Source organism: Rana temporaria, chromosome 2, assembly GCF_905171775.1.
Source record: "Rana temporaria chromosome 2, aRanTem1.1, whole genome shotgun sequence".
NCBI classification, from domain to species: Eukaryota; Metazoa; Chordata; class Amphibia; order Anura; family Ranidae; genus Rana; species Rana temporaria.
Genome location: NC_053490.1, coordinates 17,495,970 through 17,520,827, shown reverse-complemented (window position 1 = coordinate 17,520,827; position 24,858 = coordinate 17,495,970). Strand labels below are relative to the sequence as shown.

The following is a 24,858-nucleotide window of genomic DNA, read 5'->3' as shown; positions in this document are numbered from 1 at the left end:
TCTACTCTTCCCCCAGTGCACGAGTCTGGACGTCAGGCATAAAATCAGACCCTTTTGTAATTACCAATGGCACAAGACAAGGATGTCCTCTCTTCCTTTTTATCTCTGCCATGGTAATGGATCCTCTTGCACCAACCATTAGGTCAGCATCATCAGTAACGGGTTTGAAGATTGGAGACATAGAACATAAATTGGGCCTCTATGCCGACAATGTCATCATCACCTTAACCAACCCCAATTCATCCCTCCTATCTGTCTAACAGATCCTAGAACATTTCAGTTCAGTCTCTCTCTATAAAATCAACCACAGTAAATCAACTATGCTAAACCTAGGTATCGACCCACAAACCAAACAAAATATTTCAGAAGGAACCCCCTAGTTCCTCACTCCCATAATTAGGAATTCGCCTAACTTTCCCAAACAGGACATTATTAAGAGTAAATTATGATGACCTTCAAGAAAAGCTTATGTGCATATCCAAAGACTTGAGCCATTTTTCTGTCTCCTCGGCAGGCAGAATTGCTCAAACGAAAATGTATCTGCTCCCTCATATACTATAAACATTTTGTACAATCCCTCTACCCTTTCTGCCCACGCAATTAAAGAAATTACAAGGAATAATCAACACATTTATATGGCAACATAAAAAACCCAGGTTTAAGAAAGACATTCTCCTCACCCCTGTACACCTCAGGGGAATGGGAGCCCCAAATGTCCAGGCATACTATAGGGCAGTGGTCCTGGACCAACTCAGAGAATGGTGGTCACCTCCAACAAAATCTAGAACCAAATTGAATCCAGAGCTCTCAACGTGAACACAAAACATCTTCTTACTGCTGCTCTGCTCAACTTCAAACCACAACAGCAATACTTAAATTCGGTAACGGCAGCACTATGGTATGGTCAGCCTCCACACAACATACCAAGGGCCTACCTAAGTCCATTCTCTATCGACTACCCATTAAAGCAATTGAACTTCTATCACCGGACCTGTCCCTTACAGCCTGTATACTCAAAGGGCTCAACAACTTAGGGCTACTATTCTCTACATCAGACTCATTCTCATACTTATGTCTGTTACATATGACATCTCCTCTACGACCTTCTTCTTGAACCTCAGAATTAGATCAATACTCTCAACCTGATGGATAAAGACTCTTTATCAGTTATTCTCTTAAAAATTCTATGAGACCCCTATCCCTTTAGTCAAAGGAATCTCCTTGGCATACAACCTGCTAATTACACCTCCTATCGATCAGCCGCTTTCCTCTATCATCTTCTGGTCATCACTCATGGATACTCCTCCCTCGCCTTAACTATGGCACTGGGCTGTAAGCTTGCCCCTTTGCATGTCACACTGTACTTCCCATTGGCAATCCATAAAAAAACTGTTTCACAAGTGATATTTTACCCCACAACCTCACCTCAATGCTGGAGAGGATGCAACAAATTGGGAACCCTACGTCATATCTGGTGGGACTACCCTAGCGTAAAAAAATACTGGCAAGAAGTATTTATCTTCATTTCTACTATTTGCAATGTCTCCTTCCCATTAACCCCATTGGATCTTCTCCTGGAAATGTCGATTCCCACTTGGCCTGAACAACTAAAAGTACTGGCAACTCATATACTAATAGCTGCACGCCTAGCACTTGCAAAGAAATAAAAAATAGAAAACAACACAACCACCCATAATGTCAGACCTTATCAGACTATTAAACAGACACTTCCAACTGGAGTTCTCATTTGCTAAAGCCAAATTGACCACCTCCTTTTACAAAAACTGGGCACCTTGGATTGCTAATCAAAGAAGCACAGCACTCTAACTTGAAGGAACTGATCAGTAACTACCCCCTAAGCTTCTATTCTCCTCCTAGTTCCACACCAATCCAGGTGGTACGTGTAGGTTCCAGATCTTGTCAAACTTCACAATCAAAATGTAAACCCCAACATCTCAGGACAATTTGCTACCACACCGATATAGTCCACTGTTAGAGCCGGTTCACACACAGGCGACACGACTTTGGGGGCGACTCGGCAAGGCGATCTCAAGGCATCTTGAGAGGCAACTTGCAAAATGACTTCAGTATTGAAGTCAATGCAAGTCGCCCCGAATCGCCCCCAAAGTCGTACAGGAACCTTTTTCTAAGTCGGAGCGACTTGCGTCACTCCTATTAGAACGGTTCCATTGACTACTGTGGACTGCGACTTGTCAGGCGGCTGAGTCGCCTGACAGGTCGCCCCAGTGTGAACCGGGTCTTACCGACTTTGTTACGTTATTATTATCTTTATTATCAACCAACAATATATTCAGCGTTGTCACCGTACACTCTCCAATTAGTTTACATGAATCTAAACATTGTTATTGTGATATACAAGCATTTATTGTCTTTTATCCGTTCTTTACAAGCACGACTTCTGTTATGTCAATGGAACTTAATATAATAACAATCCTCTACTGTGCGTTTTAATGAATAACAAGAAAGCAGCAGCAATTCTTCCATCTGGTCCTTTATGAAACTCTTGAGTATCTTTTCAACTATAGATGTTTATGTTACAGGCCTGTAATTCTCAGGTTAAGACTTTGAAACTTTTTTAAATATAAGCACCAAATTGGTCTTCTGCTGATTAATTGGCACAAAGCAAATTCTCAGAAACTCTAAGCTTAGAAATAGTGGGGTGGATTCAGTAAGTAATTGCGTCTGCGTATCCATAGTTACGCAGCGCAATTGCTTAGTTGCGCTGCCGTAACGACTTTTCTGTATTCAGAAAGCTCGTTACGCCGACTGCAGCCTAAGATATGACTGGCAAAAGGCTCTTATGCCGTCGTATCGTTGGCTGCATTCTTACGATGGCCGCTAGGTGGCGTTCCCGTAGTGGTCAGCGTAGAGTATGCAAATTGCATACTCACGCCGATTCACAACCCTACGCGCGCCCTGCGTACGCATTTTACGTCGTTTACGTTCGTCAGGTTCTGCGTAAGGCTGCTCCTGCTATTAGCAGGGGCAGCCAATGCTAAGTATAAATGAAGAATAAAGTGGTAGTGCTGCGCTATGAATGGGGAAACGTGCAAAGGAAGTGTGGCAAATCCTTATATATGGAAAAATATACTCTGACTAGTGATCATAAGTAACAATAATAAAGAATGGTAGTGGTAAATTCTAATAAGTAAATAACATCAAAATAAAGGCCCAGATTCAGGTAGAATCGCGCAATATTTGCGTGGGCAAAGAGCAAATTTTTTTCTCTGCGCCCACGCAAATATTGCGTTTTGCCCGCGATTCACGGAGCAGTTGCTCCGTAAATTGCGCGGGCAATATGCTAAACAGCCGGGCGCAAGGCTGCCTAATATAAATGATCCCGCCCGGGGCGGGAATCATTTAAATTAGGCGCGCTCCCGCGCCGAGCGAACAGCGCATGCTCCGTCGGGAAACTTTCCCGACGTGCATTGCGGCAAATGACGTCGCAAGGACGTCATTTGCTTCTAAGTGAACGTGAATGGCGTCCAGCGCCATTCACGGTTCACTTACGTAAACGACGTGAAATTTTAATTTCACGGGCGGGAGGCGCAGCTATACTTTAGCATTGGCTGCGCCTGCTATTAGCAGGAGCAGCCTTATGCTAAAAGCGCCGTACGGAAACTCCGTACCTTGCGTACGCAGGGCCCGCGCAACTTTTGTGAATCGGTGGTAGTATGCAATTTGCATACTACACGCCGATCACAAAGGCCACGCCCCCTAGCGGCCAACGCAAGAATGCAGCCTGGGATGTGAAGGCATAAGGAGGCTTATGTCTGTCACATCCTAGGCTGCAGTCGGTGTAACGAGGTTCCTGAATCAGGAGCACTCGTTACACCGGAGCAAGTAAGCACTTGCGCCGCGCAACTATGGTTGCGCGGGCGCAAGTGCTTCTTGAATCTGGGCCAAAGTGTGCTAGAATACAGCCAGGGCTAGCTGCCAAAATGTGAAATATTGCAAAGTGACAGTGCAAGTGTCATATAAAGTAGTAAAAAATGTACTGATAGGCCTCGTACACACGACAGAGATTCTCGGCAGAATTCGCCGAGAAACTCGGTCAAAACCCGGATTCTGCCGAGAATCTCTGTCGTCTGTACAGTTTTGGCTCGATGGAGCCGCCGAGGAGCTCGACGAGAAAATAGAGAACATGTTCTCTATTTTCTCGTTGGCCGCGTTGTTCTATAGGAGAAGGCGGCCCGCCGAGCTCCTCGGCGGCTTCATCCCAAAACGAGACGAGGAACTCGACGTGCCAAGCACGTCGAGTTCCTCTGTCGTGTGTACGGGGCCATACACAATGGGGTGTACAACGTGCCAAGTATAACACACAACGGTGATTATAATGGACTAGATTAAATGTCCATGCAGCAGATAACTGTAAACGGAACAACAGGCAAAGTCCAAAATAAAAGTACTGGTGTAGATGCCAAAGTGACATGAAGAAAGGTTGATTTCAGGTGTTTTCTTCACCTTATCATTCCACGTTACCCCATTCCCCATTCAAAGCGCAGCACTACCCCGTTATTCTTCATTTGTTCCTGGTTTGATACACCATCCAGTGCAGCAGCTGTACCCCCTCTCTCTCCCCCTTCCCCCACTCTCGTGGTAAGCGCGGTAATACTCACCCCATCAATGCTAAGTATACCCGTCGTTCCCGCGTCACGATTTTTAAAAATTACGTCGTTTGCGTAAGTGAATCGTGAATGGCGCTGGACGCCATTTACGTTCACGTTGAAGCAAATGACGTCCTTGTGACGTCATTTACCGCAATGCACGTCGGGAAAGTTTTCCGACGGAGCATGCGCACTACGTTCGGCGTGGGAACCCGCCTAATTTAAATGATCCACGCCCCCTACGGGATCATTTAAATTACGCGCGCTTACGCCGGACATTTTTACGGAGCGCCCGCGCAAATTACGGAGCTGCTGCTTCGTGAATGAAGCGTAGCGCACGTTATTTACGGAGGCGTAGCGTTAAAACGGTACGCTGCGCCTCCGTAAGAGGGCGCAAATCTACCTGAATCTAGGCCAGTGGCTTTAAAATATCAGAGCTCAACTCTTTGATGACCCATGGGTATAAGCTATCTGGTCTGGGTTTTTTGTTCACCTTTATTTTGTCTAATTGTTTCTGGACCATATCAGTTATGAGCCATTATGGTTCGTTTGAGCCCACCGGCCCAACACAATCTTTTTAGCACTGGCATGAGGGGCAAATGACCCCTGTCCACCAGTCCAGTTCTCCCTTTGCCTTTTCTACCCCACCTTTCACCCCCCAAAAAATAACTGTTTTGGCTAGTTAGAGTATACACTTTAATACCATAATAAACTAAAGCCAAATTGGCCTTGTGCTGCTCCATTGGCACAACGCCAGTCATTAGATCCTTTAACATTAGAAACAATGGGGCAGATCCACAAAGAAATTACGCGTCGTATCTTTGTTTTGAATCCTCAAAGCAAGATAAGACGGCATCTGGGCTAGATCCGACAGGCGTACGTCTTCGTACGCCTTCGGATCTTAGATGCAATTTTTCGGCGGCCGCTAGGTGGCGTTTCCGTCGAAATCCGTGTCGAGTATGCAAATTAGCTATTTACGGCGATCCACGAACGTACGTGAGCCCGGCGCATTTTTTTCTGTCGTTTGCGTTCGGCTTTTTCCGGCGTATAGTTAAAGCTGCTGTTCTGAGGAGTACTCAATGTTAAGTATGGCCTCAATGATACAAAGAAAGAGGGGAAGATAAGATAGGGGGGGGGAGGGGAAAAATGTATGGTTGTGTATTTATTATGTTAAGACTATGCACGTTGGTGTATTGCTTTTTGTACTTTATATATGCAAACAACAATAAAAAATGTTATAATTAAAAAAAAAAAAAAAAAAATGTTAAGTATGGCCGTCCTTCCCGCGTACAATTTTGAATTTTTTGCCTCGTTTGCGTAAGTCGTTCGCGAATAGGAATTTGCGTAGAATGACGTCACCGTCGTAAGCATTGGCTGGTTCCGGTTTAATTTCGAGCATGCGCATTGGGATACCCCCAGGGACGGCGCATGCGCAGTTAAAAAAAAACGTTGTTTACGTCGGGTCACGACGTATTAACATAAAACACGCCCCCATCAATTCCATTTGAATTCCGTGCCCTTACGCCGCAACAGATACACTACGGCGCCGTAACTTATGCCGCAAAAAATTGAGGATTCAAACCAAACACCATTAAGTTACAGCTGCGTAGCGTATCTTAGATACGCTGCGCCCGATGCAGATGTATGTGGATCTGCCCCAATGGCTTCAAAATAGCAGAGCTCAACTCTTTGACGACTTATGGGTGTAAGCCAACTGGTTCAGGTTCTTTGTACATCTTTATTTTGTCTAAGAGCCCATTCACACCTTGGCGTTTTGTTGCCTGTAGCGCGACGCGCACAAACGCCAGAGGGACCAAAATACATGTAAGGCTATGGGCATGGTTCACATCTGAACGCCGATGCGCCTGACGCGCATCGCATGTAGTCAATAAAAGTTCCGGACCCTTTTTTGTTGCGCATATCGCGCGATATGCGCGTATTTGAGCGTTTCCATTTCCCATAGAAAGTAATGGAAATGCTCGATTCAAGCGACTTGCGCGACAACGGGCGTTTGCTACGGGCGTTTCGTCAATAGAAATTGTCGCCCATGCAGAAGATTAAAAAAATCTACCAACATAGCAACAAGTGATGAAAAGATGATAGTTTTTCCTATTGGCTAAAAAAAAAAACGTCAAAGTACAAAAACGTCGGACAACGCTGTATGCAAACGCGCAAATAAGCATGAATACGCGCCGGAAAAAAAACGCCGGAAAACGCTGCTATTGCCTACGCCTAGGTGTGAATGCAGCCTAATTGTTTCTGGACCATATCAGTTATGAGCCATTGTGATTCTTTTGGGCCCACCAGCCCAACATATTTTGTTTGCACTGACCTGAGGGGCAAAAGTCCTCAACTGTCCGCAAGTCTAGTCTTTCCCTTGCCTTTTCTACCCCACCCTTTACCCCAAAACAACTGTTCTGGCTAGAGATACACTTTTAATACCAAAATATACTAAAACCTTCTGGCAAAGTCCTCAACTGTGTTGCATGTAAAACTTTGTACACTTTTATCTAATTGTTTCTTGACCATATCAATTATAAGCCACTGCGATTTGTTTGAGCCCACCAGACTAACATATCTGGTTAGTATATGGCTTTAAAATAACTGAACTCAACTCTTTGATGACCCAAGGGTGTAAGCCATCTTGTCCCGGTTATTTGTTAACCTTTATTTTGTATAAATGTTTCTGGACCATATCAGTTATGAGCCACTGTGATTTGTTTGGGCCCACCAGCCCAACATATCTTGTTTTCACCGACCTGAGGGGCAAATGCCCCTTGTCTGCAAGTCCAGTCCTGCCCTTGCTTTTTCTACCCCACCCTTCACTCCAAAACAACTGTTCTGGCTAGAGATACATTTTAATACCAAAATATACTAAAGCAGGGCTCGAAAAATCCTGGGCGCCAGGTCGCCATGGCAACTAGAAATAGGGTCCTGGCGACTTGGCTTGGAAGGGGGGGCAAAAAAAATAAAAAAAATAAAAATGTTTTTTTTTTATTTATTTTTTTTGTGAGCTGGCACCATCTGGTGGTGAGCCGTTGGTATTACAAGTTATTACCACCAGATGTGTAAGCTGGCGCCATCTGGTGGTGGCCGTTGGTATTACAAGTTAAGCATTACAAGTTAAACAGCAATTCTAATGTAATTTTTCACTATTTTCACTGCCATCTTCTTCCCTCTAATTAGAACCCCCAAACATTATATATATTTTTTATCCTAACACCCTAGAGAATAAAATGGCGATTGTTGCAATACTTTCTGTCACGCCGTATTTGAGCAGCGGTCTTGCAAGCGCACTTTTTTGGGGAAAGAATTACTCTTTTTTTAATTAAAAAATAAGACAACAGTAAAGTTATCCCCATTTTTTTTAATATTATGAAAGATAATGTTACGCCGAGTAAATTGATACCCAACATCTCACGCTTCAAAATTACGTCCGCTCGTGGAATGGCGACAAACTTTTACCCTTTAAAATCTCCATAGGCGACGTTTAAAAAACTCTACAGGTTGCATGTTTTGAGTTACAGAGGGGTTCTAGGGCTAGAATTATTGCTCTCGCTCTACCAATCGCTGTGATACCTCACATGTGTGGTTTGAACACCGTTTACATATGCGGGCGCTGCTCACGTATGTGTTCGCTTCTGCGCGCAAGCTCGTCGGGACGGGGCGCGTTTTCTGGCTCCTAACTTTTTTAGCTGGCTCCTAGATTCCAAGCAAATTTGTCAACCCCTGTACTAAAGCCTCCCGGCAAAGTCCTCAACCCTGTTGCATGTGACACCATGTACAGTAGCTTCTCCTTCCTGCCGTAGAGTCTGCCCAGAACGGCGCCAATGTTCAACTAATATGTTATATTGATCCCAGCTTGTTGTGTGGCACCTGAGAGTCATCTATAGAACAGGAAGGCTTATTACTATTCTTTTCATGCTCTGCAGCCTGCAGCATCTTAGATCAATTCCAATGTCCTCACAGCACGAGTCATATTTTTTCCTCTTCCTATAAATCTTTCAGAACATTGTTTTCTGCTCCGTCTGTGATTACTTTCAAGTGCTGCCCACTCTGTATTTCACAGTGTAGAGGCTCCAGCCTTACGACGGTTGCAGCCACTCTTTTAATTTGCAGTGGAGGATAAGGCCGAACTCTGAATGAGGACTCTGGGAGGTGGCAGATAGTTGGCTTTCATTTGAAGGTATCTGCAATGTGTCAGTCATCGGACCGGAGAGCTGTGGGGGTTACTTGGGACTGCTGTGTGAATTGAGTTGTCAAGTTACATCTCATTCAGAGGGATCTCTGCAGCATTGCAATAACACACTTGTTAGTTTATGGGGAGGGGGGAGCACCAATCCTTCTTTAAGCACTGCAAGGTAAAGTGTGTCCTATTTGCAGTATATAAAAGTGATTCATTGAGAAAAGCATGGTGGCTGCCATTGCTGGCCTCCCTTTGAAAATGCTAGTTACCTAGGGCCAGATCCACAAACGAGATACGACGGCGTATCTACTGATACGCCGTCGTATCTCTGTTTCTAACTATGCGACTGATTCATAGAATCAGTTACGCATAGCTAGCCCTAAGATCCGACAGGCAGGGCCGATCCTAGGGTCACAGGCGCCTGGGTGCAGAAATATTTCCGGCGCCCCCACATGGGCGTTGTAATTTTTCTAACTCCTCCCCTTTACATCTCATTATACATCACATCTGTAGATGGACTAGGCGCAGGAATGGGCAGGGGCTGTGTATCCTATGCAATCTATCATGCCATAAAACATCTAGAGCATGGGGCAGCCCAGAGCACGTGTAAAGGGATGCTGGGGATGCCATCCCCCAGCACACAGCACACTAAACACTGTGACTCAACCCCATTCTCTCTCTCTGTGCAGCCTGAGATAGAGATGGGAGTGGGAGGCATTCCAACTGGAGTTGGTGGAGATCCAAGATCCAAGACTCCCAGTGTTAGGAATTCATTCCTGCACTCAGCAGCCACTGAAAACTAGAACTCTCATGTCAGGAAGAGAAGCGGCCCCTCCCCCGAGCACTGCCAGGCTGGACGGGCTGCCCTATGCTCACAAATCAGTTCTGGACGGACACACACCTATACTCAGAACACTAGTTCTGGACGGACACAAACAATGAGAGAAAGAGGGAGGGGAGAACTCTGGCACTTCGGCGCCCCCACCTCTGGAGGCACCTGGGTGCAATGCACCCTGCCTAGGATCGGCCCTGCCGACAGGTGTAATTGAATTACACTGTCGGATCTTAAGGATGCAATTCTCGGCCGGCATCTAGGTGGCGAGGCCATTGCGGCCGGCGTAGAATATGCAAATGAAGATTTACGGCGATCCCCGAACGTCCCAAACGGCCCGTCGATCTAAATCTACGTAGTTACCATCGGGTTACGCCGCGTAAAACTAGGGCTGAGCCCTAGTTCTCTTAAGCCATGTTAAGAAAGGCCGTCGTTCCCGCGTCGAAATTTAAACATCAACGTCGTTTGCGTAAGACGTCCGTGAATGCCGCTGGACGCCATTTACGGTACCGTCTAAGCAAATGACGTCGGTGCGACGTCAGCTAGCGCAATGCACGTCGGGTAATTTACCCGACGGAGCATGCGCAGTACGTCCGGCGCGGGAGCGCGCCTAATTTAAATAGGACTCGCCCCATTCTATTTGGCCTGCCTTGCGCCGGACAGATTTAAGTTACACCGCTGCAAATTTCCAGGTAAGTGCTTTGTGGATCGGGCACTAACTTGGACAATTTGCGGCAGTGTAACTTAAATGGGAAAAGTTAAGTTACGCCCGATATTTGTGGATCTGGCCGCAAAACATGTATACAGTCCTCTACATCTGCATGCTCCTGTATAGGTGGGTGGTAAAATATAAGTATGGCATTGCCATGTAAAGCTTATATAAGAGTTTAGTGACTGGGATTACTTCTACATTGCCTTACAGTGAGAATAGATGGTAATGGTGACAGGTGCTCTTTATGGAGACACTATGGTTACTTTATAATACAATCCCAGTGCCTTTTTATGTCTGGTCAGTGTAGATCAGAGACGGCGAATTCTCAATCTGCAGCTCAGGCGCCACGACTGAGGGCTGAGCAGTAATTAGTGGTCGGGAGTCTACTGATCTTCATCCTGAATGAGGAAGATGATGATGTCCTGAATTCACAGAGGGTTCAGTAAACAAGGAAAGGACATTCTGCAGACATGTAAAGGTGATCCTATGACTACTGCTGCCAAAATCATCTCTACGTAAAAGACACCTGTTTTAAACCATTCATAGCACCAGCATGTAGTTATGGTGGCAGTGAAAGGGCTTCTACCCTGCCAGGGCCAGGACAGGGGGGGGGGGGCAGAAGGGACGCCTGCCCTGGGTGCAATGGTTTATTGCAAGGATGGTGGAACCCTGTGCATGTTGCTTCTGTTACAAGGCTGACAAAAGTAGTGACAGTGGCCCAGATTCAGGTACATTTGCGCTCTATTTGCGGAGGCGCAGGGCAATGATTTTGCCCTGCGCCCCCGCAAATATTTTGCGCTGCCCTCGATTTACGGAGCTACTGCTCCGTGAATCGAGGGCAGCGCAAAATATTTGCGGGGGCGCAGGGCAAAATCGTTGCCCTGCGCCCCCGCAAATATTTTGCGCTGCCCTCGATTCACGGAGCAGTAGCTCCGTAAATTGCGAAGGGCGCGCCGGCAAAATTGCCCGGCGTAAGCGCGCGCAATGTAAATGATCCCGCCGGGGGCGGGAATCATTTAAATTAGGCGCGCTCCCGCGCCGAGCATAGAGCGCATGCTCCGTCGGGAAACTTTCCCGACGTGCATTGCGGCAAATGACGTCGCAAGGACGTCATTTGCTTCAAAGTGAACGTGAATGGCGTCCAGCGCCATTCACGAATCACGCAAACTACGTAGATTTCAAATTTCACGACGCGGGAACGACGGGTATCCTTAGCATTGGCTGCGCCTGCTATTAGCAGGAGCAGCCTTACGCTAAGCACGCCGTACGGAAACGACGTAACTTGCGTACGCAGGGCCCGCGCAACAATTGTGAATCGGTGTTAGTATGCAATTTGCATACTATACGCTGATCACAATGGGAGCGCCCCCTAGCGGTCAACGCAAGAATGCAGCCTAAAATCAGCGTGGCATAAGAGCCTTATGCCACGCAGATTTTAGGCTGCAGTCGACGTTACGATGTTCCTGAATCAGGAGCATTCGTAACGCCGGAGCAAGTAAGCAATTGCGCTGCGTAACCTATGGTTACACAGGCGCAATTGCTACTTGAATCTGGCCCAGTGTCTGCAAACCGACCCTAAACAGCTGCTGCTGTCTCTCCAGTGTGAAAGCCCCGAGGGCTTACCATTCTTTACCAAATCTTCAAAAGCCAAAAAATGATCCCCAGCCCAGCCTCAGAAAACAAACCTAAGACGTACATAAGGACATTGAAACTTAAAGTGTTACTATAGGAGCCTGCATTCACAATATCTGGTCTCCCACAGTACACACAACATGGAAATGCAATTATTTTTAGTAAATATAAACGGCTAAATACCTTTTCTCATCAGCAGTAAATAGCAGTCTTGTGACTTCTATCAGTGCCTGGTTAAAACTCATAGGAGTTTTCATACTGCACTGGCTGTCCTATGAGGATGCAGGACCCTCTGTCTGGGCGGTGTTGATTGACCCTTACATAGTTACAAAGAAGGTGAGGTTGAAAAAAGTCCATCAAGTCCAACCTTTGAGAAGAAGAAGAAGAAGAAGAAGAAGAAGAAGAAGAAACGCTCTAGCAATACACACCAAACTGAGCATGTGCAAACTGACTCCACTAACTCTGGTTTATCCGAAGATGTTTTGGATACAATGCTTGAAGGGGAGGATCTGCACATACAGGATCAGACAGCCTTTTCACACATTGCAGAGGATTAACCCCTTACGTTCCACAGTAAATATAACAAGCCTGCTTTACTGCATCTACAGACTGATTTTGGTGTTGTGGGTTTAGTAACACTTTAACTACAAGATCCAGGTAAGCAGAAAGATGCTGGCAAAGATTCCCCCCCCCCCCCCTCAAATCCTCTCCTTTATTTCATTTATGACCTCAATTCCCCCCTTCTCTCATCTCCTCTTTCTTCTCTTATCTATCCACCCATCATCTCCTCTCCTCCCCTTCTCTTGTCTCACCTACCTACCCCAGCACCCCCCCCCCCCATTACCACCCCTCCTCCCTGTTCTTACCCTCCTCTCATCTCCTCTTCTCCCCTTCTCTTGTCTCACCTACCTACCCCAGCACCCCCTACCCCATTACCACCCCTCCTCCCTCTTCTTACCCTCCCCTCATCTCCTCTTCCTTCGCTTATCTATCCACATATCGGGGCAGATCCACAAAAGAAATTACGCCGGCGTATCTATTGATACGCCGGCGTAATTTCAAAATTCCCGCGTCATAGCTTTGTTTTGAATCCTCAAAACAAGATACGACGGCATCTCGGCTAGATCCGACAGGCGTACGTCTTCGTACGCCGTCGGATCTAAGCTGCAAGTTTTCGGCGGCCGCTAGGTGGCGTTTCCGTCGAATTCCGCGTCGAGTATGCAAATTAGCTATTCACGGCGATCCACGAACGTACGTCCGGCCGGTGCATTTTTTTACGTCGTTTGCGTTCGGCTTTTTCCGGCGTATAGTTAAAGCTGCTATTATGAGGCGTACTCAATGTTAAGTATGGCCATCGTTCCCACGTACAATTTTGAATTTTTTACGTTGTTTGCGTAAGTCGTTCGCGAATAGGAATTTGCATTGAATGACGTCACCGTCGCAAGCATTGGCTGGTTCCGGTTTAATTTCGAGCATGCGCACTGGGATACCCCCACGGCCGGCGCATGCGCAGTACAAAAAAAATGTTGTTTACGTCGGGTCATGACGTATTTACATAAAACACGCCCCCATTACATCCATTTGAATTCCGCGCCCTTACGCCACGAGAGATACCCTACGCCGCCATAGCTTACGGCGCGGATTTTTTGTGGATTAAAAAAAAGAAAGATAAGTTACGGCAGCGTAGCGTATCTTAGATACGCTGCGCCCGGCGCAAATGTACGAGGATCTGCCCCACAATCTCCTCTTGTCTGCTTCTCTTTGTTCTCATATCTCATCAACAACACCCCCATACCTCCCAACCAGGACACGCCCCCTGCCACACACCCTTAAAGGTGAATTAACCCCAAAAAAAGGTTAATTAAATCCACAAGGACTTTTTTTTACCACTACTATTCATTTATTTTGAGTTTTAAAATGTACAAATGCAGCAATTAAAAAAATGGATGAAAGGTTTAGCAGTGGGAAACACTTTTTGAAAGATAAAACGTGCATTTTATATACAACTATAAACTATATAAATCAGACCAATATGAGGGACAAATGGGAGGCAAAGAGGGACAGAGGGGAATTGCTCCAAATCAGGGACAGTCCCTCAAAATCAGGGACAGTTGGGATCTATGCGCATCCCCTACCCCCGCCATTAATTCTTCCCTTATTCCTCTTCTCCTAGTCCTTATTCCTCTTCTCCTAGTCCTTACTCCTCTTCTCCTAGTCCTTATTCCTCTTCTCCTAGTCCTTATTCCTCTTCTCCTAGTCCTTATTCCTCTTCTCCTAGTCCTTATTCCTCTTCTCCTAGTCCTTACTCCTATTCTCCTAGTCCTTACTCCTCTTCTCCTAGTCCTTACTCCTCTTCTCCTAGTCCTTACTCCTCTTCTCCTAGTCCTTATTCCTCTTCTCCTAGTCCTTACTCCTCTTCTCCTAGTCCTTACTCCTCTTCTCCTAGTCCTTACTCCTCTTCTCCTAGTCCTTACTCCTCTTCTCCTAGTCCTTACTCCTCTTCTCCTAGTCCTTACTCCTCTTCTCCTTGTCCGTACTCCTCTTCTCCTAGTCCTTACCCCTCTTCTCCTAGTCCTTACTCCTCTTCTCCTAGTCCTTACTCCTCTTCTCCTAGTCCTTACTCCTCTTCTCCTAGTCCTTACTCCTCTTCTCCCTGTCCTTACTCCTCTTCTCCTAGTCCTTACTCCTCCTCTCCCTCTCATCTCTTGCCTCCCTTATATATTCAGCCCTATCTCTTCTTCTCCCCTCCTTTCTTACACACTCCCTCCCCCACTCTCTCTTTCCCAGGTGTCCACACTTAAAGATTTCTCCTCACCTCTTGTTCTGAGGACAACTCTCATTTTCTTAAGTGAGGACAGAGATGTTCTATAATTAAATTAAAAGATTGACGATGTTTGCGCACATTCATCTCCATCTCCATTAAATCCTAAAGAGAGTTTGTGCTCTGAATGTCCTGAAAGGCATCATGGAGGGTGCTCCAGGATCACCAGCTGGCATGTTCCAGGATCACCAGCTGGCATGTTCCAGGATCACCAGTTGGCGTGTTCCAGGATCACCAGCTGGCATGTTCCAGGACCACCAGCTGGCATGTTCCAGGATCACCAGCTGGCATGTTCCAGGATCACCAGCTGGCATGTTCCAGGATCACCAGCTGGCATGTTCCAGGACCACCAGCTGGCATGTTCCAGGATCACCAGCTGGCATGTTCCAGGACCACCAGCTGGCATGTTCCAAGACCACCAGCTCTCCTCTTTTCACCTCACCGCTACACTTTTCCCCTTTCATTTCCTCTCCCCTCTTCTCTCTCACTCTTCTTCTCTGGCCTCCTCCCCCACACTACTTCTCTTCTAATAGCTTCTATCATCTCCTCTCCCTTCTTCTCTCCTCATCTCTTCAGCTCACCCTTCTCTTCTCCGCCTTCTCCTTCTCTCCCCTCACTCTTCTCCCCTCTTCTACTCTTTCCCACTGCTCTTTTTTTTCCTTATTTTTCTACCATCCATCTTCTCTCCGGCTTCACCATTTCTCTCTTCTCCTCAACCTCCCCCCTTTTAAACCCCTTCTTATTTTATCTCCTCTTCTCCATTTCCTCTCCTCTATCTGTTTATCTTTGCACTCCTCTCCTCAACCTGCTCCCCCATTTTTTTCTCTCTTTTCTCTCCATCTTCCCTCGTCTCTCACTTCTCTCTCTTCATCTCCTACACTCATCTCTCTCCTCTCCCTTACTTCTTTTCCCTCTCCTCTTCTCTTTTGCCTATTCTTCTCTTCTCTTCTATCCTTTCTCCCTTCCTCTTCACTCTTTTCTCTCCCTTCCCTCTTTTATATCTCACCTTCCTTATCTCTCTTTACCTTGCTGCCTCCTCTCTTCTCTCCTCATTGCACTCTTCTCATCTTCTTACCCATCTCTCTCCTCTTCCTTACTTCTCCCCTCTCTCTTCTCTTCTTCCTCTCCTCATTTCCTTTATGCTCACATCCTATCCTATTTCCTCCCTTGTCTCTCTTTCCTTTCCTCTCCCTCGTTTCTTTCTTTCTTTCCTCTTCTCTCTCGCCTCACTCTTCTTTCTCTTCTCCCATCTTATCCCCTCATTGCACCCTTCTATTCTCACCTTTTTTATCCATCTATTTCCTCTTCCTTACCTCTTTTTTCTCTCCTCTCCTTCTTTTCTCTTCTCTCCCATCCTTTCTTCTCCTTTTCTCTCTCCTCTACCTTCTCTTTTTTCTCTCACTTCTCTCTGTTATTCCCCCTCTTATTTCATTATTGCGCTCTTCTCATCTCCTTTGTCCATCTCTCTCCTATTCCTTGCCTGTTCTTTCCTCTCCATTTCCTCACCTCTCCTCTCTCTTATCCTTTCTCATTTTGTCTCTCAATTCACTTCTTCTCCTTCTCTAGCTCCTCCCCTTTCTCTCTCTTCCCCTCCCTCTTATCTCTGTATTGCACTTTTCTCTTCTCATCTTCATTTCTCCCTTTCCTCTTTTCTCTCTCTCTTCTCTCTCCTTCTTCTTCGCTCCCTTCTCCCCTCTCCTCTAATTTCACCCTCCTCTTTCGCATCTCCTTTAATAGTCTCTCTCTTCTCCCTTCCCTCTTTCTTCTCTCTCTTCTCCCATCCATCTTTCTTCTCTCTCCTCCTTCTTCTCTCCTCTTATTGCACCCTCCTCATCACATCTCCTTTAGCAGTCTTTCTCTTCTCCCATCCCAATTTCCTCCCTCTCTTCTCTCCTCTCCTCTTATTACACCCTCCTCGTCACATCTCCTTTACCCGCCTCTCTCTTCTCCCATCCCACTTCTCACTCTCCTTCTTCTTTCCCTTCTCTCCTCTCCTCTTATTGCACCCTCCTTGTCACATCTCCTTTACCAGTCTCTCTCTTCTCCCATCCCAATTTTCTCCCTCCTCCTTCTTCTCTCCTCTTATTGCAACCTTCATGTCACATCTCCTTTACCAGTCTCTCTCTTCTCCCATCCCAATTTTCTCCCTCCTCCTTCTTCTCTCCTCTCCTCTCCTTTTATTACACCCTCCTCGTCACATCTCCTTTACCAGCCTCTCTCTTCTCCCATTCCTCTTTTCTCTCTCCTTCTCCTTCTTCTTCTCTCCCTTCTCTTATTGCACCCCCCTCTTCTCATCTCCTTTACTAGTCTCTCTCTTCTCCCATCCCACTTCTCTCTTTCTCTTCTCCCTTCTCCTTTTTCTCTCCTCTCCTCTCCTCTTTTTGCACTCTTCTCTTCACATCTCCTTTACCAGCCTCTTTCTTCTCCCATTCCTCTTTTCTCTCTCCTTCTTCTTCTTCTCTCCCTTCTCTCCTCTTCTCATCTCATTTACCAGTCTCTCTCCTCTCCCATCCCTCTTTTCTCCCTCTCTCCTCTCCTCTTATTGCACCCTCCTCTTCTCATCTCCTTTACCAGCCTCTCTCTTCTCCCATTCCTCTTTTTTCTCTCCTTCTTCTCTCCTCTCCTCCTATTGCATCCTCCTCGTCACATCCCCTTTACCAGTCTCTCTATTCTCCCATCCCACTTTTCTCTCTCTCTTCTCCCTTCTCCTTCTTCTCTCCTCTTTTTGCACTCTTCTCTTCACATCTCTTTTACCAGCCTCTCTCCTCTCCCATTCCTCTTCTCTCTCTCTCAGTCTTCTTCTCTCCCTTCTCTCCTCTTCTCTTATTGCACCACCCTCTTCTCATCTTCTTTACTAGTCTCTCTTTTCTCCCATCCCACTTCTCTCTCTCTCTTCTCTCCTCTCCTCTTTTTGCACTCTTCTCTTCACATCTCCTTTACCAGCCTCTTTCTTCTCCCATTCCTCTTTTCTCTCTCCTTCTTCTTCTCTCCTCTTCTCATCTCCTTTACCAGTCTCTCTCCTCTCCCATCCCTCTTTTCTCCCTCTCTCCTCTCCTCTTATTGCACCCTCCTCTTCTCATCTCCTTTACCAGCCTCTCTCTTCTCCCATCCCACTTCTCTCTCTCTCTCTCTTCTCCCTTCTCCTTTTTCTCTCCTCTCCTCTTTTTGCACCCTCCTCTTCTCATCTCCTTTACCAGTCTCTCTCCTCTCCCATCCCTCTCCTCTCCTCCTCAGTTAGTCCTGCACTTCCCATGATGTATGACTTCCTATTAATATCCCGTACCTTCCTCCTAATATCTCCATTGATGGAGGTCAGGGGCTCCGGCTGCATTGACTTGCCTTGGGGCTCTTCTCTCTCCTTGTACCTTCCGATGGTCTTCTATAATTCCGGCCATTATTATGCAGAAAAGGATCCGGCAGTCTGTTATGTACCGAGCTCCCGCAGCTAATGAACAATCAATGAGAGATATGAAGGTTTAAATAAAGGTCGCCCCCCCCCCCCCCCAGATTTAAATGAAATTGCACAGCTACTGTATTATAGATCTACTCTCCGGTAGCAGAGCTCCAGCGGGAAGCCGGTTCACAAAGGGTCATCGCTTCTTTACACCACAAGTGGAGGAGACGCAATCAGTCTGCGCTGATGGGGGTCCGACCCTCGCACAAAAGCTAAAATAAGGGGGCTGGATTCAAGAAGCAATTGCGCCTGTGTAACCATAGTTACACAGGCGCAATTGCTTACTTGCCCCGGCGTAACGAATGCTCCTGATTCAGGAACCTCGTTACGCCGACTGCAGCCTAAGATCTGCGCGGCATAAGGCTCTTATGCCCGCATATCTTAGGCTGCATTCTTGCGACGGCCGCTAGGTGGCGTTCCCGTTGTGCTCAGCGTATAGTATGCAAATTGCATACTAACACCGATTCACAACGTTGCGCGAGCCCTGCGTAGGTCGTTTCCATACGGCGTCTTTCGCGTAAGGCTGCCCCTGCTATTAGGCAGCCAATGTTACGTATACCCGTCTTTCCCGCGTCGCGAAATTTCAAATTTACTGTACTTTGCGTAAGTGATTTGTGAATGGCGCTGGACGCCATTCACGTTCACTTTGAAGCGAATGACGTCCTTGCGACGTCATTTGCCGCAATGCACGTCGGGAAAGTTTCCCGACGGAGCATGCGCTCTACGATCGGCGTGGGAACGCGCCTAATTTAAATGATTCCCGCCCCCTACGGGATCATTTAAATTGCGCGCGCTTACGCCGGGCATTTTGCCGGCGCGCCCACGCAATTTACGGAGCTATTGCTCCGTGAATCGAGGGCAGCGCAGTAATTTTGCGGGGGCGCAGGGCAAAATCGTTGCCCTGCGCCTCCGTAAAAAATGCGCAATTCGACTTCAATCCAGCCCAGTGTTTGCAGAGCGCCACAAAACATTCACATGGCTGGAGAGAGCGGAGAGGAGGTGGGGAGATTTAATGACGCGTATCTGGACCAGATTGAAGCTGTTACACAAGTGTTTATTACCACTTGTAGGAAGCAAAGGAAAAATCAATACTCCCCTGCATCCCATCCTGCTGGATTAACCCTTTCCTCTCCACGCCTGGTACAGTTATCGGGATCAGGGGGCCCCAAACTTAGGGCCCCACTATTGTCCTTCAGACTTCAGTGAGACTGGACCATGGCCGGTGGAGGGAGAAAATGACTTGGTGTCAGTGGGAGGAATAGTGCCCCATCATTGGTAGGAACAGTTCCCCATCATTAGTATCAGTGAGAGAAATAGTGCCCCATCATTGGTATCAGTAGAAGGAATAGTGCCCCATCATTGGTGTCAGTGGGAGGAATAGTGCCCTATCATTGGTATCAGTAGAATGAATAGTGCCCCATCATTAGTATCAGTGGTAGGAACAGTTCCCCATCATTGGTATCAGTGAGAGAAATAGTGCCCCATCATTGGTATCAGTAGAAGGAATAGTGCCCCATCATTGGTATCCCACACCAGACCCTTCAGGTCTGGTGTGGATTTTAAGGGGAACTCCACCCCAAATTAAAAAAAAAATGGCGTGGAGTCCCCCTAAAAATCCACACCAGACCCTTATCCGAGCACGTTAACCTGGCCGGCCACAGAAAAGAGGGGGGGACAGAGTGCGGCCCCCCCCTCTCCTGAACCGCACCAGGCCACATGCCCTCAACATGGGGAGGATGTCCCCATGTTGATGGGGACAAGGGCCTCATCCCCACAACCCTTGCCCGGTGGTTGTGGGGGTCTGCGGGCGGGGGGCTTATCAGAATCTGGAAGACCCCTTTAACAAAGGGGACCTCCAGATCCTGGCCCCCCCCTATGTGAATTGGTAATGGGGTACACTGTACCTCTACCATTTCACAAAGGAAGTGTAAATTGTTAAAAAAAAAAAACACACAGACACCGTAGAAAAAAATCCTTTATTAATAATAAAAAAAAAAAAAAATCCAGCGATGTGAATCCACTGTCTCCTATCCAGCGACGGATGATCTCTCCAGCGACGGATGATCAGCGGTCCGGTCCAGCGATGCAGAAGATCTATCCGTCCAGAGCGCAGCAGGGGAGCTCCACTCGGAATGACGCGCTGGAGCTGTGACATTTCTTATATAGGGGAAGCGGCCACCCGTCACGTGACCCCGCCCCCTCTGACGCACCCTCGTACGTCCAGGGCCAGATTAAGAACATCATGGGCCTGGTGCTGAGGATTTTGGTGGGGCCTTTTAGGCTGCATTCACACCTCCGCGACAAGTAACGCCGCGTACGCGGCGTATTTTGCCGCGAATAGTGTAACTTTTTTTTTACAAATCCTTCCTATTGCTTTGTATGGCCGAACGCCAATGCCGCCTGAAAAAAAGGGTCCGGGACTTTTTTTCATGCCGCAGGTGTACGGCGTCTATGAGATGTGAACCATCTCATAGACAGCAATGGGAATTCTCCCCTCCAGCGGCACGAGCGGCCGGCGTCGGGCGTTTTGTCGCGGAGGTGTGAATTGGGTGTAATAAATAATAAATAAATGCGTGGGAATGACATGAACGCAGCCCAGCCAAGGCAAGTGACCAAAGGCACAGAACCCAGAAGGAAGACCGGGTGAAGATGTAAGCGCCCAGGCCCCGCCTGATTCATCGCAGCACTGGAGGGCTCAGTCTGAAAATGTAAGTGTACACTAATGTGCTAATATGCTGTGCATACTTGTACGTCGTGGCATAACCTATCCCAGGGCCTCTAAAAAGTAGCAATGTCAGGAAAGTTTACTACCGCTTTATTATCACAGAATCCCAGGAGCCTCTCATGGGGCCCCCTACTGACCCGGTGGCCCTTGGGCAGTGCCTAAGTGCACAGTTGCCAACATTTAAAAAATATTTTCAGGGCCAAATTTTTATATAAGTGCTATATTTAGAGTAGCTGAGATCCCCGATGTTCCTCTATACATCATAGTAGTAATCACAAAATTAAATGAGTAATAATAATGGGGCAGAACAAATATGAGAACTGATATTTCCTTTAGTTGAACTAACAAAAGTGTGTCCATTCTAGAGCTGGTAACATTGAGGATATTCAGTATAATTTTAAAGGACTGTTTTTGTGGGTAAGTGACATAGGGGAGGAGTATGGACGGTATATAAGTGGGAAGTATGTGCAGGTGAGGGAGAGGAATGTGGAGGGTCTAACAGTGGGCACTATGTACAGGAGAGGAGTACAAAGGGTACGGAAAAAAGCACTATGTACAGGAGAGGAGTGTGAAGGGTATGACAATGGGCAGTATGTACAGGAAGAGTGAGGGGGTATGACAGAGGGTAGTACGTACCAGAGAGAAGTGTGGAGGGTATGATGGGGCAGTATGTACAAGAGAGGAGTGTGGAGGGTATGACAGTGGGCAGTATGTACAGGAGAGGAATGTAGACGGTATGATAGTGGGCTCTATGTATAGGAGAGGAGTGTGGAGGGTATGACAGTGAACACTATGTATAGGAGAGGAGTGTGGAGGGTATGACAGTGGGCACTATGTATAGGAGAGGAGTGTGGAGGGTATGACAGTGAGCAGTATGTACAGGAGAGGAGTGTGGAGGGTGCGACAGTGGGCACTAAGTACAGGAGAGAAGTGTATGACAGCAGGCACTATGTACAGGAGAGGAGTGTGAAGGGTATGACAGTGGGCGCTATGTATAGGAGAGGAGTGTGGAGGTATGACAGTGGGCACTATGTACAGGAGAGGAGTGTGTAGGGTATGACAGTGGGTACTATGTATAGGAGAGAAGTGTGGAGAGTATGACAGTGGGCACTATGTACAGGAGAGGAGTGTGGAGAGTATGACAGTGAGCACTATGTACAGGAGTGGAAGGATATTTAGGGACTGCGTAGTGGTTAAGCGGGTCATACATGGATTGAAATTACGCCAATTATGCAGAGACCAGCCATAGTCAATCTATGTATGGGCTAGCTGGTTTTACACAAGTCAATCTATTAATCAACTTGAGTACAACCAGCCTGTTTTTTTTTTCTTAAAACAATCAGTGCTGCCAGCTAAAGTTAGCAACACTGATCATTGTACGCACTGGCAGAACACAACACTGCAAGAGTGATTCCCCCATCCACAGGTCAGCAGGTGAGAGGGTGTGTGGGGACAGGCTGGGGAGAGATACTAGTCAGTGGCTGGGTAGGCACTGGTAGTATCAGAGCCAGATACACACAGGTTACATACGCCACGATCGTTAGAGCGAGAACAATAATTCTAGTACTAGACCTCCTCTGTAACTCTAAACATGTAACCTAAAAAAATGTAAAGCATCGCTTAGGATACCAAAAAAAATTGTGCTAACTTAACTAACTAACTAACTGTTTTTTTAATGAATGAAACATTTTTTTCCAAAACAACATGTTTGAAAAATTGCTGCGCAAATACCGTGCTAGAGCTGCACAATTAATCGTTAAAAAAATCGTGATCTCGATTCAACCCCCCTGACGATCTCCAATGTAGAGTTTGCTGATTCTTTCATATAACAAGTGGAGAGACTTTCAGCTGTCAAAAGAAAATATCTGGGCAGTCTGCCAAGTTTTTAACAGGAAACATTGTAACTAACACTTCCTTCTTGGATCGAAGGGATACACTTCTGTGTGTAAAGAACAAATCTGGGCAGTCTGCGAAGTTTGTAAACAAAATGAAACATTGTAACTAACTAACATTGTAACTAAATTTAACCACTTAAAGTCCAACACTTGTTTCTTAAGTTAAAAAGTAATATTATTTGCTAGAAAATTACTTGGAACCGCCAAACATTATATATATATATTAGCAGAGACTCTAGGGAATACAATGGCTATTGCTGCAATATTTTATGTCACACTGCATTTTCCCACTTCAATGAATAATAAAAACCATAAAAACAAAACAGTGAAGTTAGCCCATTTTTTTTTTTTTTTTGTTTTAATGTGAAAGATGATGTTACGCCGCAACAATCGTGAGAGAATCGTGATCTATCTTCTAAGCAAAAAAATTGCAATTCTCATTTTAGCCAGAATCGTGCAGCTCTGTACCCTGCAACATAAAAAGTGCAAAGACCACCATAGAGTAATTTTCTAGCAAAAAACAAATGATGATTTTTACATGTAGTAGAGAAGTGTCAGAATTGGCCTGGGTGGCAAGGGGGTAATTACCATGAGTAATATACAAATAATTATTATAAGCACTGTGATCCTATCAGTCTGCTGCAGTGTGTCAGCTTGTATTTATATTGGCCGCTCTGAATGTAGCTTCTGACAGGCTGTGCAAGCAGGCCCGTATCTCCAGGACCATAAATGATAGCCGTCCCATATTTTAACCAGTTGTGGGGTAGCTCTTCCCATGCCTACCCCCAAATGTGGGGTTTCTGTGACCTCTGGTCATCGAGCTACAACCCCCCAAATTCGATCTTAAAAAAAAAAAATTCTTAAAAAAAAAAAAAAAAAAAATTTTTTTTTTTTTTTTTGGGCAAATGGGCCTATCTTGAGAAAGGGGCCTGGAGCTGCAGCTCCATCAGCCCCATTGTTAATCCGGCCCTGCGTACGTCACTGGGAAAGCCCGGTCTTTCAGGGTCTTTCCCAGTGACGTACGAGGGTGCGTCAGAGGGGGCGGGGTCACGTGACGGGTGGCCGCTTCCCCTATATAAGTAATGTCACAACTCCAGCGCGTCATTCCGCTGGGCTGTGTCCAGCGGAGAGTGGAGCTCCCCTGCTGGGCTCTGGACGGATGGGATCTTCTCATCGCTGGACCGGACCGCTGATCATCCATCGCTGGAGAGATCATCCATCGCTGGATAGGAGACAGTGGATTCACATCGCTGGATTTTTTTATTTTTTTTTATTAACAAAGGATTTTTTTCTACGGTGTCTGTGTGTTTTTTTTTAACTATTTACACTTCCTTCGTGAAATTGTAGAGGTACAGTGTACCCCATTACCAATTCACATAGGGGGGGCAGGATCTGGGGGTCCCCTTTGTTAAAGGGGTCTTCCAGATTCTGATAAGCCCCCCGCCCGCAGACCCCCACAACCACCGGGCAAGGGTTGTGGGGATGAGGCCCTTGTCCCCATTAACATGGGGACATCCTCCCCATGTTGAGGGCATGTGGCCTGGTACGGTTCAGGAGAGGGGGGGCCACACTCTGTCCCCCCCTCTTTTCTGCGGCCGGCCAGGTTAACGCGCTCGGATAAGGGGTCTGGTGTGGATTTTTAGGGGGACTCCATGCCATTTTTTTTTTATTTGGGGTGGAGTTCCCCTTAAAATCCACACCAGACCTGAAGGGCCTGGTATGGATATTTGCGGGGAACCCTACGTCATTTTTTTTTTTTTTATGGCGGGGTTCCCCTTAATATCCATTCCAGACCTGAAGGGCCTGGTAATTTAATTTGGGGGAACCCCCACACATTGTTTTTCTTTATGAATGAATCATCTCTGTAATTGCCAGAGCCGACAATTCATTAGAGCCGCAAAGCCGGTTTTAAATGCCTTTTTTTCTTTCAGAAATGACACTTTGTGCAGGGACAGTTCTATGTACGGGAAACA

General features: G+C 46.6%; 1 protein-coding gene across 1 annotated transcript; it reads left to right on the top strand.

Annotated features, from left to right (window-relative positions):
* The first annotated feature begins 66 nt into the window (after nucleotides 1-66).
* LOC120928187 (extensin-2-like) lies at nucleotides 67-14,791 on the top strand. Its single transcript, XM_040339297.1, has 2 exons — nucleotides 67-113; nucleotides 14,164-14,791. Exons 1-2 carry the CDS (start codon nucleotides 67-69, stop codon nucleotides 14,789-14,791), a joined length of 675 nt encoding a protein of 224 aa, XP_040195231.1.
* Nucleotides 14,792-24,858: the final 10,067 nt, after the last annotated feature.

Bases quoted from the DNA above. Each gene is read 5' to 3' on its own strand.
- LOC120928187 (XM_040339297.1), top strand. From the start codon at position 67: ATGGCACAAGACAAGGATGTCCTCTCTTCCTTTTTATCTCTGCCATG. The intron at 114-14,163 runs GTAATGGATCCT...CTCTTCTCCTAG, and splicing joins TCCTTTTTATCTCTGCCATG to TCCTTATTCCTCTTCTCCTA.